We start from the raw sequence: 17,310 nt of genomic DNA on the forward strand, positions 1-17,310 counted from the left end.
GGCGAGCTCCACGTAGCAGACTTTCATGTGCTCATTTAAAAGTGCAGCTCTGACTTTTTTTTAATGTGCTTCGTTGACAGAAGATTCAAAGTCTCATGGGGAAAAAAACGAAAAATCAGCAGATCATTTATTACATACAGGAACATGAAACAGTAAAACAAACTGGGTAAAATAACAGAACGTTCATGTACAGTGGACTCATTGCTGTGCAGACCCACCAAACAGATGAGTGACTTTGTACATAGCTTTTAATGATCGGTGCTTTTAGATACACTTGTGGTTGGAATTTTTTAACTGCTCTGAAAAGCTACGGTTGGTTTAAGAACTGCTTTTTAGCTAATCAAAGTAGAAACAGACAAAAAAAACAAAAACAAAGAAAAGAAAAAGACAGAACAGAGAATAATAAACTGCGGTGCTCGTTTTGATTCTCTGCTTTGCTCAAAAGAAGAGTCCTCTCATCCTCCGGCCGATGCCCTGTCTGTCGTACAGGACGTTGAACTTGTTGATGAACTGATTCATACTGTTGCAAGTCTTGGTGATAGTGCCTAAGTAGGCCATGAGGCCGACGTCATTACATTGCTGCAGGGTAAACAGAAGAACGGCGTCAGGGAGTTCTCACTTTTACAGCACAATGAACAGTAACATCATCACAACAAGAGATATTTAATCATAAATTAATTTTTCCTTGTGACTCAGACTTCTTATCTAACTGACCATCTTTTATTGCTTTCATTTTATTATTGTAGTATTCGATGTCGATGACAGCAAAACGTGCAGCAAAAAGGGTGCAGCTACACTTTGATAAAATGAGATGTGAGCTTTGATTTTAGGATTGTGTTTGTCTTCTGTTTTTGGACCCAGTACTTGGGAACACTGGGAAAGATTTATGTAATGTGGGTAAAAGTAAACAAATAGAGAGTGGAGTACACTGTGTAAAAGTGACTAAATAATCACCAGCTGTAAAAATACATTCCACTGCTCCATTAATTTCTTGTACACTGGCAGATTATTAAAAAAAAAAACAATGGAAAAAATACCTAAAATGACTTCACGCGTCTTGCATAGAACTTATCAAACTGAAGATTGGTGACTTTTTGCAATACAGTTGCATGATTTAGGAGCTGCTTTTCATTTATTTTCTATCTCATCAAAAATGATCCACATGCTTTATGTGGCCGGTGCAGCAATGGGGTCAGTTTATAAACTGACGCATTTGTCTTTACATCTTTACCAACTACAGCAAATGCTTGAAAAGTACTTTGAGCATTTTATGTGTCTCGATACGCAACGAAAATTTATTTGGCTCTAAACTGTCCACTGAAACACTGTAGTTCCATCTTTATAATTACATGTAAACACATCACATTTGAATACACTGATCCCTGAATCGCGTGTTTCCCTGCCTGTTAACTGTTACAATGCTGCTAAATATTAGCTATATTTAAAAATTGTTACCAAAGAGAGGCAAGTTAGATTATTCCTTTTCTCATTTTTCCCGGGATTTTGACCTGCCTTGGTCCATCTGTGTGTGTGTGAAGGAGCAACAAAGATTACTTACATCATAGAAGTCAGTTTTGAATTTTATGGTGCTGAGGACTGGCAGTCTGTGGCACAGGGCGTTTGCTTCTCGAAGGATCTCATGATTAAATGGCACCTCGCCTGTGAGAAACAAATAAACAGCACGCTGGAAAATGTTGAGTTTGTCAAGAAACTGTCAAACAGAAGCTTGTAATTACAGAGGGGCATGTTTGAGGGGCCTCCTTTAAAAAAAATGAAGGAGAGGAAACATCTCATTTAAAAACATCTGCTTTTCAGATTTATTTTCACATTCTTCGCTCTCACTCAGTCATTAAACGACCCTCTCATCCTCTCACCTGCTTCCACGGCTTTGACGTACTCTAGAATGATCTTCACTCGGCTGTGGAGCATCTTTATCGCACTGTGCTGGGCTATAAGGTGTTCAGCAACTAACACAGAAGAAAGACACCAAACAACACAGTTAAACCCCGATTCATTTTGATGGTGACCAATAAGACGCAGGTCACAGGACAGCTGACTGATGGAGGAGACACCATGTGACACCATGCCCTAACTGACAGCTTGTTACACCTCATTTAAATCATTTATTTCTGGGTTTACATGGTTGTACAATGTAAAAATTTCCCCCCAGTGTGAGGCAGAAAGTTTGGAGAGCTACTGTAAAACCCTGAGGGAGAAAATTCAGCTGAAAGCATCTAATCCGTGGATCCTGCCACCATGCATGTGGCAGCCCATGGCCTAGGTTCACCTCTTTTTTGACTTTGCCCCCTTCCTAACATGACTTTAACACTTGAGAAGCTCTAGTATGCATCACAGAGGCATGAGTACAGAAAGACAAAACTAGAGAACGGCCAAACTGAAATTGTAGAAGGTGTTTTTGCTGTTGTTGTATTTTTTTTAGTCATACCTCGTATCACAAATCATTTGTATATTGCATTTTTAAAGGAAACACATTTTCATAAAAAGTAGTCAAGTCTGCCTTTAATCTTTGACAACAGCGCCTCTAACTGTTTCTGAGCCTAGAAACTCAACAAAGCTACAAAAGCCATTTCCTTTGGATTTGAAGCTGGAGAAAAGCTCTGATTTACCACCTTTTGTGGCTTATTGTTAAATAAAGAATGCTTAATTGGCAACAATTCATGACTATGATCAATGTGTAGCTAGTAGAACATGTACAAGTAATTCTTGAGGCAACAGCTTGTCTTGCCTGTTGAGTTTTCTCCAGTGCCGGTGGCCGTCATACGAGCTACGTGGTCAACGCCAATTCTCTCCGCTTCCTCTGTGGCCAGAGTGTACGTCAGCTCAGCAAATAACATGGTGGCCTGAAAACAAACAAACAAACAAACAAAAACAATACATATCAGATGAAACTGAAGCATCTGTGGCAATCAAGATTAGACGTGCACTAGATAAAAGTGGAAGTAAACTATACCTCGCCACTGATGATGTCAATGACAGATTCATAAACGCTAACAGGAAGCTGTGGGACAAAAGAACACTGTTTAGAGCAGAGGCGTTTGTGTTTGTACCAGTGACATCGTTGCTGAAACAATGCAAATGAACTCACGTCCGTGTGTTTGGTCATTGGGTTAAGCTTCAGGAAAAGAGGGCTCTCAATGATCTCGCACACCTGCCAGGAAGTAGAGAAATGAGGGTAAAAGCAAACGATCTGAAATATCCAGCATCATGTACTTGTGTGTAGACTCTATAGCAGTATAAAGGCATGTGTTAACGTACAACACAAGTGGAGCAGGTGTGTATGGGGTTTTAAGATATTTAAAAGCTTAAAAGTGATACATTTTGCTTCTGAAACATTCATGGTCACAGTACACGTGTCAAAACATCGACATCCTGCCACCTGTCAGTGGGCTTCAGTGTCTGCCTACCTGCTTGTGAATGTGGATATCTGACTGGTCTGGAGGACCACCTGTGGTGTACCAGCCCAGAAACTCCATGTCTTTGAAGACCTGTTTGACTGAGAGACCAGAGGACAAATGTAAAAACAAAATGATCTGATGACTTGACTTACTGATAAATAAATATCTGAGAGGGGCTTGGAGAACATAGTCATCAACGAACTCTCTCACAGTGACATGAAAACTGGAGATTTTTTTTTCTCATGCTCCACTTTTTTCAAGGTTACAGCAGTTAACTAAACAATATAGTGAACTTACAAAACAAACTACAGGTTTAAGTCTGTCCTTTTAATAAAATGTGTTAAAAAATACAAATAAAAAAAACCCCTGCTTGATGAGGCTTTGTTGCAAATGCTTACAGAGGCTCGGGATGTCTCCACGACTGTGAGTCAACTGCCTTCATAAAGAGTTGTGTTTTTGTTATAATCACTGTTCTGATTTTCTGGAAATTAACAGGAACTGACTTGAAAAAAAAAATTACAAAATCCAAAGCAAGAGGCAGAGATCGAGAGTTTTGGTAGTTTTTATGTCATTTTGACCAAAAGACTTGTGTGTAAATCATTTACTTATTGCTCAACAACTGGATCCAATGCTGCCATCTTTTGGTCAAGTGTCAGGAATCTCCCTTCACGTGTTTTACTCCTTGCACATCCAAACATATTAACAATGTATCTGTACTCTTTGGGAACTGAAACTCCAAAACTACAGAGTCCCATTCTGGCGTTCAAGACTTATCAATTGTTGTACTGTTTATTGTTCTTCGTGTGGGAAGGTCAGAACACAGATAGAAAATGTCTCAATTTAATAAAGGAGGCAAGGACAAAACTAGAGTCTAAGTCTAGAAAAACAAATCACGACAAACTGACGTGTGAACTGATTTTCCTGAATGATGATTACACCAGTGTTACTAATTTTAGCACAACTCCAGCTACCGAACAACTGAGTCATCAAAGAAGATGCACACACAAATATGTGCATTACTGTCCTTAACACTTGAACAAAGCTTACACTGTTCCTCCTTGGTGTAATAGTACTCCTTGTCAATGTGCACTTTGTCGTCTATGGTGTGAGACAGCAGCTCAAAGGAGTTCATCACCTCGATGTTTCGACCCTCCTGTTTCCCAATCAGAGCTCCTATCACTGAGCAGAGACAAACACAACAGCATATGTTTATCTTTAACTTAGACTTTTATTCCATAAGCCCAATATATATGTGATAGGATAATGTGTTGTTTTTTCACACATACCCTGCATCGGTCGGCCCTCCTGCGAGCGGATGCGTATCCAGTGATCGGATATGTTTAGGATAACCAGAGGGTGTAAGGCCACAGAAACACTCCCAGTGACCCCTGAGGCCATAACACTGGGGCTGGCTACAATCACACAAAGACACAAACATGATTGGGATTAACAGTATGTCAATGACAATATATAAAAAAGTCAACTTGTTAACTGGAAGCACTTTGTCAAATTCAAACAATTACCGGAAAGCCAGACAAAGAGTTTCCATCTCAAATCAACCATCGCAGAATTTTATCGTCACAAACTGTAAAATTTTACCTTCGTATGATATCAATGAAAATGTGTCGATGGACCATTTTTGAAAAGAATACATCTTGAAAAATGTTTGATATATGAAGCTACAAATTCACAGCAACCAATATATATGTATCCAATCTGTGGACCATAGCCTTTTTAGGCAAATCTGAGATAGTTGTGCAAAAGGGCAACAGTGACCCACGTACAAATGGAAATACTTCTTCAAATCCAAATAATTACTGGAAAATTAGGAAAAAAGCAACAGTGCTGAACCAAAAGTGATTAATATGGTCCAATCACATTAACTGGAAAGTTAATCAACAATGGATCAGCCCCGTTTCGGTATACGTCTAATCAAACTGCATGTATATGTGGAACACAAGAAAATAAGCAGAGACACATCAATAGCGGTAAATCAGTATGGACCCAAAACAATCAATAACGTATGACCAATGCATAACAGACAAAATAATAAGAGAGATTATTTACACTCGGATTGTAGCTGATGACAATAATCTATGTCACTGAGCTCCAGAGCCAAGCAACAGTACACAGTTTTCTTTCCATTCAAAATAAGTGACTGGATATATCCTTTTGGCATTAATCATCTGTTTAGTTTGGCACAAACGATCATTCTCAGGATCGTTCCTAAAAAGTTAAATAGCATATACAATCATAAAACGAGTTCCACAGTTTCCCACCAGGACACCTGGACAGGTAGATGAGTCAGCGAGGTGCCCAATGACAGTTTATAAAGTTAATAAAACGCGACTCTGAGCGGTCGCCCTATGCTCGCTACATACAGTCATTTTAATGTATATGTAACTATTCACACAGATATAGGCCTGCATGTCGGTTTCTCTCATGTATAGCTAATGTTGACGTGTTTGGTGTTGCAGCACTGCCACAGCATTTTAATCAACTGCACATGATGTTAGCTTTTACTTCAAATTTCTGATGCAAACTCCTGTGGCAAAGCAGAGGGAACTGCCTGAAATATCCACACAGTGATGAATGTACTGACAGCTTCACAGAGCTGAGTACGTTAACCTGCTATGTCAGCGAGCAAGCTCCTTACGACCCGTTAACACCACGGAGTCGCCACTTCCGCTCACTTATAACACACAAAACAACATATACGGCAACCTGCGCGCAGGTTTTGGTTGGTGTGGACAGAAACGATGAGATGAGGGATAAATACTCGCCTGCCCCATCCACTTCCATTCCTCCACCATTGCTGGTCGCCATCTTGTCCGGTAATCCGCGCAGGCGCAGTGGACTGTTGATGCAAAGGACGTTAAGTGGCTCTTCGCGGGGCTCTTTTTTAAAACAAACCATGCCGCATATTCACGGTCATAAACCTGATGGGAGTTTATAGAAACATAGGCTCTTTGGGTCGGGGAACGTTGTGTTGAGCTTAAAGCCGCTGATTTGATTTAACTGCCCAGCGGCCGCTCGGTCACACAGTCAGTGGACCGGTGTTTCCGGGGGATTGCTGATTCGGGCGCAACGCGTGTGCGTTCGTGTATCATTCCGTGTGTGAGGTTTGAGAGTTTTGTTTACAAAATGGAAGAATTTAGGGGCTGCAATCTGGACTACTTTCCCGAAAACATTTTAATCGATGTGTTGTCCTACCTGAACGTACGAGAGGTCGTCAAAGCCGGGAGGTAAGGGGATTTCAACTTTGCTCTCAATGATTTACTAGTTAATCGTCGTTTAAAACAAAACTCAGGTTTTCGTTTGTTTTGTCTTTTGTTATGTGATTTGTGTATATGTTTATATATTTTAAATTGTGGTTTTAGGGTATGTAAGAGGTGGAAACGCCTTGTTAAAGACCAAAGACTGTGGAGAAATGTCGACCTGACTTCATGGAAAGGGGTAAGGATGCTGTTGCCAGTGTGGCTTCATCATTTTTCGTTTCTTCTGTTAATGCAGGCCAGGCATTTTAGTAATCTAGTCTGTTACTTGGGGATAATAATAGAAACAAACCCATAGCGATAACTTCTTTTTTTTTTTTTTTTTTTTGATAAAGATGAACGACTGGGAGCTGTTGACTCATGTTTTAATTTATCCTCTCACATTAAAGCACTGGTTTTAACTGTATCATCAAATAAAAATACAACACCATGATTTTCCTGTCTCAAAACGGGCCCACTTATACAGTTGTCCTGAGATATTTATAGATGCATCATGGGCATGAATGCCACAGGAATTTGGGTCTGTGTAGGTTCTCAGTCATCCAGGTCATGGTAATCCAAGGCGCTTGGAAAGAAAAACGACTGGACTGCTTTAAGTTTCTTGAAGACATTTCACCTCTCATCCGAGAAGCTTCTTCAGTTCTAAGACCAAACGACCCTCTTAAGGGACAACTCCCACTAGAGCTGAAATACTTGGGGCTTTCCACCATTTGGTCTTAGAACTGAAGAAGCTTCTGGGGTGAGAGGTGAAATGTCTTGAAGAAACTTAAAGAAGTCCAGCCATTTTTCTTTCTAAGCTCTTTACATAGGAATTTGGGGCTTTTCATAATTTCTTTGAACTGTTCTTTGTCCAGGGTGGAATAGAATAGTACAGAACACAGCTTTAATGGCTTTAAAGAGGAAAAAGTAGATGCACAAGTTTGAATCAAATCCACACATACAACCCCAACTAATATTTGGTTAATATAAATATTGGTTGCACTTCAGTTAAACACTTTCGGTAGCCATCAACAAGCTTTTGGTGCAACAGTAGCTGGGTATTTAACCACTCTTCTTTGCAGAATTGGTTGAGTTTAGTTAAATTGGTTGGTTTCCAGGCATGGAGCCAGCTTTTAAACATAGTCTACAAGTTTTCAGTACAATTGACGTTGGAGCTTTGGGAAAGCCATTCCAGGAGCTTAGCCTGGTTTATCCATCCCAAAGCCAGTTTTGACATATCTTTGTTTCAACAACCTAGTTGCTGATTTGAGTCTTAGGCCATCTATTGGCAGTTTCTGAGCTGTTACTAGTCATTCTTAACAGCCATCCACTAATATTTTCTCTTGGCTGGTATGTGTTTTTCTATTGTATGTGTATTTTAGTTTCTTTGATAGTGAATAAAATTGTGTATTGCTTTTTAAAGCCCCTTGTAAAGCATTTTGAAATGCTTTTGTGTGTAAAATATGCTCTAAAAATAAACAATGAGCATCATTTAATAACACATGGGTTGTGTGTTTGTGCAGTTATTGACTGTTATTGTTTCTCTCTCTCAACACACACATATTCACGGACTGTCCACTGTGTGTTAGGTGACATCCCGCATCCTTTGGGTCCTGCTGCGTCAGTACCTGGGTTGCGGACTAAGGTGCCTTCGCTTGCGTGGTTTGCTGCTGTCCGCACGTGGCGGAACCTTTCTCTCTGAGTCTTGGCTTAAAGCTTTGTCCACAAAATGCCCTCGACTGAGTAAGCTCTATCTTCTGCATGCAGACCTGAGAAGCCTGCCCAGTTGCCAGATCCTACCTCCATCTTTGCAGGTGCTGGAGCTGCGGGGTTGTGAGCTGCCTCGTGGCTTCTTCAATCAGACCCTGCCATCAGCTAGTCCCCAAGAAAGAGCAGAACCCACATCCAGTGTTGGTGCTCAACTGAAAGGAAGGAACCAGAAAGGAAAAGGGGCTGGCTCTCCTTCAGGGATTGGTATTGAGAGGTTAGTCCTTAACAATGTGCCCTCTTTTACAGACCAGCACCTGCAGGGTCTAACATCATGGGAGAGGCTCTGTCATCTAGAGCTACGTGACACCTTTCGTGTAACAGCTAATGGGCTTAGAAGCTGTGCTGCCAAAGATGGTGTCTGTGGTGTAGAAGGGCTTTCCAGGCTCAAGTTTCTGGAAATAGGCATTACAGGGCGGCAGGGCTACCAGTTACATATGGCCTCCCTTGGCTTGGGGGCTGGCTGGCTTGGGCTGGAGGAGCTAAGTCTTGGTGGAAAAGAGGTGGGTCCAGGTTTGCTCTGCGCCAGCCGCTTAAAAGACCTGAAACGTCTGCGCCTGTGGGACTGCACACTCAGCGAGCTGCAGATAGCCCGGAGCTGCAGGATGCTCCGTGGACTTCGCCAGCTGGAGTTTGTGGACGTCAGGTTCCAGCCTCGTCAGAATCCACCAGCAGAAGAGGGGGAGGGCGGTGAGGAAGAAGAGCAGGACAGAGAAGAAGCTGCAGGTGCAGATGGCAGCAGCGACGAGAACAAGATGGCAGATATGAACGATCCTATTCCAGGTCTGCGTCGCACACTGGCTGTCCTGCTGCCATCCTGCACACTGGTGTTTACCAACTGCTCTGTTCAGAATAATGAAGATTGAATGAAGCTATATGCTGCTATATACAAGCAACCCACATGGGATTAAAAATAAATAAATAAAACAACAACAATAAAAAACTGTTACATAGGCTTTTAGATCATGTTGATATAAGTAGAACCCGATTCAGAATGCTCTGTCAACTTTTTCTGACAATGCCACAATAAGTCCATAAATAAATAAATAAATAATTTTAAAAGTCTGCTCACAATGATCCATGTTTATAGTATTTTTAGGCTTTTAGAATGAAGTAACAAAAACTGAATAGCTGTACACAGTAATGTATTCAAATGTATTAAGGGTTTATTGAGCGATTAAATTAAAAAAAAATAGTATGTATAAAAATAAATGACTTCCTCGACAGAATTACCTTTGAGTGCTTTAGAGGAGGATTGCAGTTTTCAGCAGTGCAAGAACAACAATAAATGTTTTGGCCCTTTATTTAGCTTTTTACAGTATTATGTTCAAAATGTTACTTGTCTTGATTAAAGCTGACTTAGAAGTAAGAGATATATTGTGATATGGTGTTTTCTGAAAAATCTGATTGGTAACAGTTGCATAAAACTTCCAAACTGAATTGTCTGTCGTTGACAAATCAGATTACTTCATCACATTGATGCAAACATCATGAAAAACATCTTTCTCGTCAGTTTGCAAGGTTGCCTCATAAGCTGAGGTTACTACATTATGAAAGTTAAGAAAAAACATCTGTCGTCAAAGACACAAATTATATTGTCTTAAGGGATATGTCATGATCTCCTACAATACTCAGTTTCTTTGAGGTAAGTCAGTGGGAAGTCTCGTTTTTAGTGCTTAGAAACTCTAACGGTATGAAATAAAATGCAGAACAGTTGCTGTTGGACTGTAAACAGATAAGCAGGTGTAAGCTACAAAGACAAATAAGTCATGATCCACCTGTTTCCTGTTCTTTACCACTTCTCAACAGCGTATACTGTCAGAAAACATATATTTTACTCTGTTTGGTTGGGTGATGCACAGGATATTGTTGGGTGTTGCATATGTGTTTTGTAGAAACTGAGAACAAAAAGCAACCGCTTATCCTGAATGTGTGTATATTGTCTCAATTTTAGGAAAAAACATGGAAGATTTGTGTCATACCGAAGTGTGTTGCATTTAAAGCAACCATTCAATGAAGGTTCATCTTGTGAAGAACAAATTGTTCTGAATAAAGCTATTTTGATGAAGTAAACCCAGAATTTGTGCTTGAATACAAATACGGTATGTCGACTGCACGTTTAAAGATGACTGATCAGTTTGTCATGAAACTGCATGTATCATTTTTCAAGGTCAAATACTACATTTTATCTTTTACGTAGGTGATTTCTTGTCAGCTTCAGAAAATTGTCACGGGTCATTTCACTTGTTTTGAGTGTTGGAGTGGCCAGTAACGGTTTTTGAAAAGTGGAAAGACAAGAATTTAAATTAGTAAGTATTAATCCTACACAAGTAGCTTAATGGTACACAAACCGTATAATCAAAATTAAAAGCATCTTAATTAAAAGTAATTATGGGATTAAAAGTTTGGATTCATGAATTTATATATGATATGCAGTATATTTTGCAGCTGGAAATTGTTTTAATTTTTTATATTCTACACAACAAAGAATTTAACACCTACATACCGTTGAGTTCAAATTTGTCCAGTGTGAACATTTCACATTGAAAGTGACCCAATATACACATAGATTAAAATGGTTAAAAATGTTATACTCTTGTAAGGGTGCTATGAATTTTTGTACATTACGGCTCTTACTGGTCAAATTTGAGCCGCAGCTATTTGGATACATTTTAGATCCACCATAGGTCAATAGGTCAAATCAAGGAAGACATTGGTTTTAGAGACTCTTGAAACTAAACATGTACTGTTAGTGAAACAGCATAGATGTGATCATATATGGTGCACCTGTTTTACCCATTTCAGAACAGGTGAGTGGGAAAAACATTCAAGTCCTACATACAAAGTTTCCTACCACTGCCCTGAATGCACAAACTATTTGCAATTAGCTTTTTATGTGCTCCAAGTGTCGATTAATGTTGAAGTAATGTTGCTAATTATATATAATAGTTATGAGGGATTGTCTGCAATAGCAGTGAGGACACTATTAAACAACTGAAATTTCTTGCCATTTTCACTTTCAGTAAATTAATAAGTATAGCTAAATCAAAATAGCTTTTATGGCTGTTGTGTTACTGTATGATGATTTTCTGCAAAATAAATGTTGTAAATTTGAAAATACACTTCCCATACTCTTTATTAAGGACTAATCAACCATTTATTATTATTGTCAGGTAGGCTATTTACCGTATACATTTTAATTGAGAGAGCCAGAGAAAAATGTTTTTTAAAATGTAATTGTTACTTATAACATGTATGTAACTTTGTAATTTTAACATGTTGTCGCCTCTTGGCCAGGACTCCCTTGAAAAAGAGGTTTTTAATCTCAATGGGACTTTTCCTGGTAAAATAAAGGTTAATAATAATAATAATTAGATCAGTGGTTTAAAAAATGGTTAAAATGTATGGAGTTATTTATGAGAGAATTTTTGGGCCAATATAGACTAGAACCATACCGTGAAGGCTTTAAATCTTCAGTATGAAATAATAAGTATAAAGTAAATGACGTATAAAGTAAAATATTTGCATTTGTGAAGTAAGATTTGAAAGTAGCATAACATAGAAATGAAGTAAAATACATTCAAACCGTACCAGGTGTATCAGGTACTGTTGGTTTTCTGTCACGTGCTTGAATTTTGTAGATTTTAGCCAATGAAAAATTAGGCCTTTATGGAGGCAGACAAAGGATATAAATGCTGTATACAGCCTACATACATCACATACCGTGGACGTTACTCCTGCTTTTTAAAAATAATGTACAGCATGTGGGCGGGACCACATCCACCGCTCACCAATGACACGCTGCCCCTTGCAGCGCTTTTATCCAATGACTGTTCTCTAAGTGAGCGAAGCTCACCAATCACGTTCGTGAAGATTAGCTTTTTGAAAACGCTGGCGGCCGAGGAAGTTCTGGGTTACAAGATTGAGGTTTTCACGCTGTAAATGTAATACTGTTTTTCCCTTCACTACGATGCAGGTAATTCGATATTTATACATTTATATCCAAGCGTTACCGAGTAACAGTTGATAACAATTTAAACTCCGTATATAATGTTTACGTAGACGTGAATTTTAGCTTAATTTAGCTAACCTTGTGCTTGCAAGCTATCTTAGCAGACTAACGTGTAACGTTAACTCGAGGTAAAAAGATCACAGGTAGTATATTCTATGAACGAGGCAGTGTTTTCTACTTCGAGTTAAGTTAATGTTTTCCTTAAAGGTGATCAGTACAGTGACTTGTACTGCAATTGTTTGAACGCTGACTTTAAATGACAGAGGCCCGGTAAACCTTTTTCTTTGTTTAACGATTAATTTAAATGTTGAACTCGTTGATCTTAAATCCAGTAAGTGTAATTTATGAACACTATATAAAGCATTGAACCAGCATATCTAAGGTCAATGTGGCGATCAAGTCATGATAAAACAAGGCGTCTTTACCTCTCAAACCGGGTAAAGAGTTGTGGTGGGTAATTCAGCCACCCACAGACAGTGTTTCCTTCTCGGTTTTGTATATGATAATGAAAACCAGCTGAAATCAAATATATTACTGTCTCTGGCACTAGAAAACGCTTTAGATGTGTGCACAATCTTAAAAAAAAAAACGAGAGGGGATGGAATCTAGAAATAATCTAACCATCAGTTAGGTCGCAGTAATAGCCGTGTGTGCTCTCCATTATATTACTTTATTTTACACACTAAGTATTAACTTGAAGTGGAGGGTGGCTCTCCAACTTTAGGAACGTGTTACACCCTGTGCTATTTTGGCGTAAAACAGGAAGTGACAGTGATTGTAGAGGTGGCCCTTCCAGTAAGTAAAAGCATACAAATTCTGTTTTGCCTCTAGAAAGATTATTGGCGACCTGAACCTAGTTTAGATGCTGTTGCATTAAGTGAAGAGAGCTGTTAAATAAAGATCTCCAAGAAATACTGATGAACTGAAACAGTTTGGTAAGGAGAAATACTCCACCATTCATGTTTGTCATTGTGCATGCATCATAAGTTATACATGAGGAAAGTTTCTACAATTTACATAAATTCACTAAAGCTCAGTGTGTGTGTGCACACGCTAAGAAATGAAAAGAACATCTGGTTGTGCTTAATGATTGAAATCAGAATGTGTTAATAATTGTGACTTGGATGAACTTCAGACCATATTTTATAAGTAATCTATTCAGACATTGAGTTAATTCCAAACTCTTGGTTAAAGTCACCATTAATGATAAACAGGGAAAGCACTGAGCCTTGACACAACATCCTAGGTTATGAGTTACAAAGTGTGCCTTAATTTCTTGCTTGCCTCCCTTTGTTGGTTGTCTAAAATAAGTATAAAGCTAAAAGCAAGGGGGGTACAAAATAGCTCAAATGTACTGTTTTAGTGAGTTGTATTTATTTCTTTACAGAATAAGGAAAATTACGAGCCCAGAGGTCTTCAAAGACCAGTAAGTATGGAAATTGTAAAAAATTATGTTGCTTGGCCCATTACTGTTAACTGTGCTTAAATCTAGCAAGCACATCTGATTCAGCTTGGACTGAGGTGTTATTAAAATACCGAAAGTCACTTTGAGCAAATCAAAGAATTATGTAGGTAAAATTTTGTAGTAGTAGTTGTAATATTAATAAATGAGTGATTTAGCCATAGTGCAATGAATAAATCACTTATAGCTGTGTTTTTGTGTTTGCTCTTGATGTCAGTTTGCCACACCGAACCTGTCAGGCCCTCAGCGAGTTGTGGTGAAGCAACGAGCAGACACAATGAAAAATACTGTCACAGGTAAGTCTTTCCTTCAGTGCAGATGCTGATAAGACCAAGGTTATTGTAGTTAACTAAACTAAAACTGGATATTGGGGGGGAAACTGATTAAAATAGAAATTAAAACTAAAGTTTAAAAAAATCCATATACCTGGAAAACTACATTTAGAGAAAAAACGAAAAGATAACTAAATTAAAATTAAAAGACAGAAAATTAAAAGGTAAACTGAAGTGTTCATATCCACTCTGGAAACTGACTGAAATTGAATTTGAAACAAAGTAAAAATGAAATTTAAAAACTAATCGCAAAACACAAACCTATGATAACTGATTGAGACCCCTCAGGAAAGTTTTAATTGCTAAGTTTTAATTGTGGTGTTATTTTTAGGTCCTGCGAGAGAATGCATTGGCTCGTCCTCCAGCTCAGCTTCAAAGTAAGTGTACTACCTAAGGCTAGTTCTATATTCCTGATATGTTGTCTTTGTCCTGAATATTTAAAAGAACTTTTATTTGTTTTTATTTCAGGAAAATTTCCATTGATGACTTTGACATTGGTCGGCCACTTGGAAAGGGAAAATTTGGAAATGTCTATCTTGCGAGAGTGAAGAAACTCCAAGCAATTGTGGCACTGAAGGTGTTGTTCAAGTCTCAGATGGAGAAAGAAGGTGTGGAGCATCAACTCAGGAGAGAGATTGAGATTCAGGCCCATCTCAAGTTAGTATCCTGCTTCTTTGTTTTTTGTTTTTTTGGCTCTACTCCCTTTTGTCATCTTAGGCACACTGAGTTTACAAACACAAGTTTAATTTGTTACACAATATGTGTTCAAATAATAAGTGTGGTGATACATTCATTGAAATGTACAAAATAACCTTTTGTAGGACTGTCCCGTTTTAGGGCGATTATAACAACCGTCCTATAATTCACACACGTTTGGCAGGCTATGTGCTACCCTCCACTGTCTCCTGCAGGGACATTCAAATGGTCGAACAATGCCAAGTTAAAGCTGAGAGCTGTGTACTTCTATATCTAAACATTTCAATAATTTGGGTAATTTAAAAAAAAATCTTTAACTGCGCCATTGCTATACACTGAGAAATGTAGTTAATGTCTGTTAACCAATGATTTACATGTATAATGCCTCTGGGGACAAGATATACAAAGAAATGGTGTGTTCTCAGTGGTTTATTTGTCTCTTATAGATTAGGCTGATATTGTATAAATGCATACTATATAATGGCTGCTTATATTTGGTGCATTTAGCATGCTGATTTAAATCTCTTCTGCTTCATTTCCTCAGGCATCCAAACATCCTGCGCTTCTACAATTACTTCCATGACCGTAAGAGGGTGTTTTTAGTGCTTGAGTACGCCCCACGTGGTGAAATGTACAAAGAGCTTCAGAGATGTGGCAGATTTGATGATCGGCGTACTGCCACGGTAAGAACTCAACCAGAATTGTAGGTGACAAAAAATTCTTTACTCTGAACTGCAAAAATAGTGAAGTTATAACCTAATGCCAACCTCTTTAAAATTCTAGTACATGGAGGAGATATCTGATGCACTAATGTATTGCCATGAGAAGAAAGTAATTCATCGTGACATCAAGCCTGAGAATCTTCTTCTCGGTTATCGTGGAGAGCTGAAAATTGCTGATTTTGGTTGGTCAGTCCATGCACCTTCTCTAAGGTGAGGAATCACACTGTCACTTCTTCACTTTCTTTACGATGCCTGTTCACCCTGCCCTGCTCACCTTTTTTAAACCTTCTCAGACGTCGCACAATGTGCGGGACACTGGACTACCTTCCTCCTGAGATGATTGAGGGACACACCCATAGTGAGAAGGTGGACTTGTGGTGCATTGGCGTCCTCTGCTACGAGTGTTTAGTTGGCAACCCACCGTTTGAAACAGCAAGCCACTCAGAAACGTACAAAAGGATTATGAAGGTTGGTGTTTATCTGCATGTGTAATGCACTTGGGTCAGTCAAATCTCATGATTAAGTTACAAGTTTCAGTCATAGAGAAGAAGCTGATTTTACTCTAGTGAGAGAAGCCATTTAGGTATCACTCTAGTCGAGCACTTGTTTCCCTTTAGCTCTTACTTTATACTAAAAAAGGAAAATTCTTGTAGGTTTTTCATTATTTCTTCTGGGAATGTAATGTAGTACACAAGATAATTTACCTTCTGTAGCATTATGCTTACCAGATTTAGTACACACATTTTGAGTTTTAGCTCAGATTAAAGTGTTACGCTGAGCGGACTTTCTTGACACTCAAATGTTCCCAGATCTTAACAATTATTATGAACAAAATAAGTCACAAGCAAAGGTTTAATTTAAGCTCAGCTTGTTTTGAACTTATGCATTTTCTGAAATGTGCATAAGAACAGTAGCTGACTGGCAGATGTGGATGACTCTGAAGGGCACAACATTTGACTGCTTATTCCTTTCACAAGTTTTAGAAAATGCATAAAAATACTTTTATCTATATGTTTAATTTTCTGGTTATAAATTCTTAAAATGACACATCTTGCATCGTTTTTTCAAACTTGACATTACATCTCATGTATCAGGAAATGATTATCAAACTCGACTGTACCTGGCAGTTTGTGAGTCGGCTAAGACTTTATTAAGAATCCCAGCATTCCCCTTTGCTGATAAATGCATGAATCAAATCTTCCATTTGCAGGTGGACTTGAAGTTCCCTAAAGTTGTCTCTGATGGTGCCCGAGACTTGATCTCCAAGCTGCTTCGCCACAACCCCATCGATCGCCTCCCACTACAGAGTGTCATCGACCACCAGTGGGTGCGTGCCAACTCTCACAGGCTCTTGCCTCCAACCTGCCCTGTCAAGAAATCCTGAGCCTGCCCTCCTTCCTATGATGGGTCTTTTTCCTTCCGCAAGAGACTGTGGCCCAATATTTTTTGGTTTCACTGCCATGGGCTTCAAACTGCCATTATACTGGCAACTTTATACATGAAAAGGGTTCAGAGTATTATGTCATGCATGACAAAGATGAACAACAAATTCTGAGAACCTGCAAATGCAGAAAATCTTTCACTTCTTTTGCTTTAAAATGACTTCGGTTAATCAGTTTTTGCTATTTGTCTATTCTCGCATACCCTTT

The 17,310-nt window shown here is 38.8% G+C and overlaps 3 protein-coding genes across 3 annotated transcripts; 2 read left to right on the plus strand and 1 right to left on the minus strand.

The window, feature by feature from the left end:
• Nucleotides 1-93: 93 nt before the first annotated feature.
• cops6 (COP9 signalosome subunit 6) lies at nucleotides 94-6,332 on the minus strand. The gene is made up of 10 exons (XM_005935174.3): nucleotides 6,200-6,332; nucleotides 4,703-4,828; nucleotides 4,464-4,595; nucleotides 3,426-3,514; nucleotides 3,107-3,169; nucleotides 2,972-3,019; nucleotides 2,747-2,861; nucleotides 1,875-1,967; nucleotides 1,559-1,659; nucleotides 94-579 (listed from the first exon to the last, which is right to left on the minus strand). Exons 1-10 carry the CDS (start codon nucleotides 6,330-6,332, stop codon nucleotides 439-441), a joined length of 1,041 nt encoding a protein of 346 aa, XP_005935236.1. The 3' UTR covers nucleotides 94-438.
• Nucleotides 6,333-6,530: 198 nt separating this feature from the next.
• LOC102291046 lies at nucleotides 6,531-10,510 on the plus strand. Its single transcript, XM_005935173.3, has 3 exons — nucleotides 6,531-6,661; nucleotides 6,797-6,872; nucleotides 8,260-10,510. The coding sequence occupies exons 1-3, from the start codon at nucleotides 6,561-6,563 to the stop codon at nucleotides 9,301-9,303; spliced, it is 1,221 nt and encodes a 406-aa protein (XP_005935235.1). The 5' UTR covers nucleotides 6,531-6,560; the 3' UTR covers nucleotides 9,304-10,510.
• Nucleotides 10,511-12,222: 1,712 nt separating this feature from the next.
• Nucleotides 12,223-17,310, plus strand: aurkb (aurora kinase B). Its single transcript, XM_005935175.3, has 9 exons — nucleotides 12,223-12,413; nucleotides 13,837-13,875; nucleotides 14,129-14,207; nucleotides 14,575-14,620; nucleotides 14,712-14,900; nucleotides 15,484-15,622; nucleotides 15,723-15,871; nucleotides 15,955-16,129; nucleotides 16,872-17,310. The coding sequence occupies exons 1-9, from the start codon at nucleotides 12,408-12,410 to the stop codon at nucleotides 17,043-17,045; spliced, it is 996 nt and encodes a 331-aa protein (XP_005935237.1). The 5' UTR covers nucleotides 12,223-12,407; the 3' UTR covers nucleotides 17,046-17,310.

This window comes from Haplochromis burtoni, unplaced genomic scaffold (genome assembly GCF_018398535.1).
Source record: "Haplochromis burtoni strain Fernald_Lab_line unplaced genomic scaffold, NCSU_Asbu1 Contig_194, whole genome shotgun sequence".
NCBI classification, from domain to species: Eukaryota; Metazoa; Chordata; class Actinopteri; order Cichliformes; family Cichlidae; genus Haplochromis; species Haplochromis burtoni.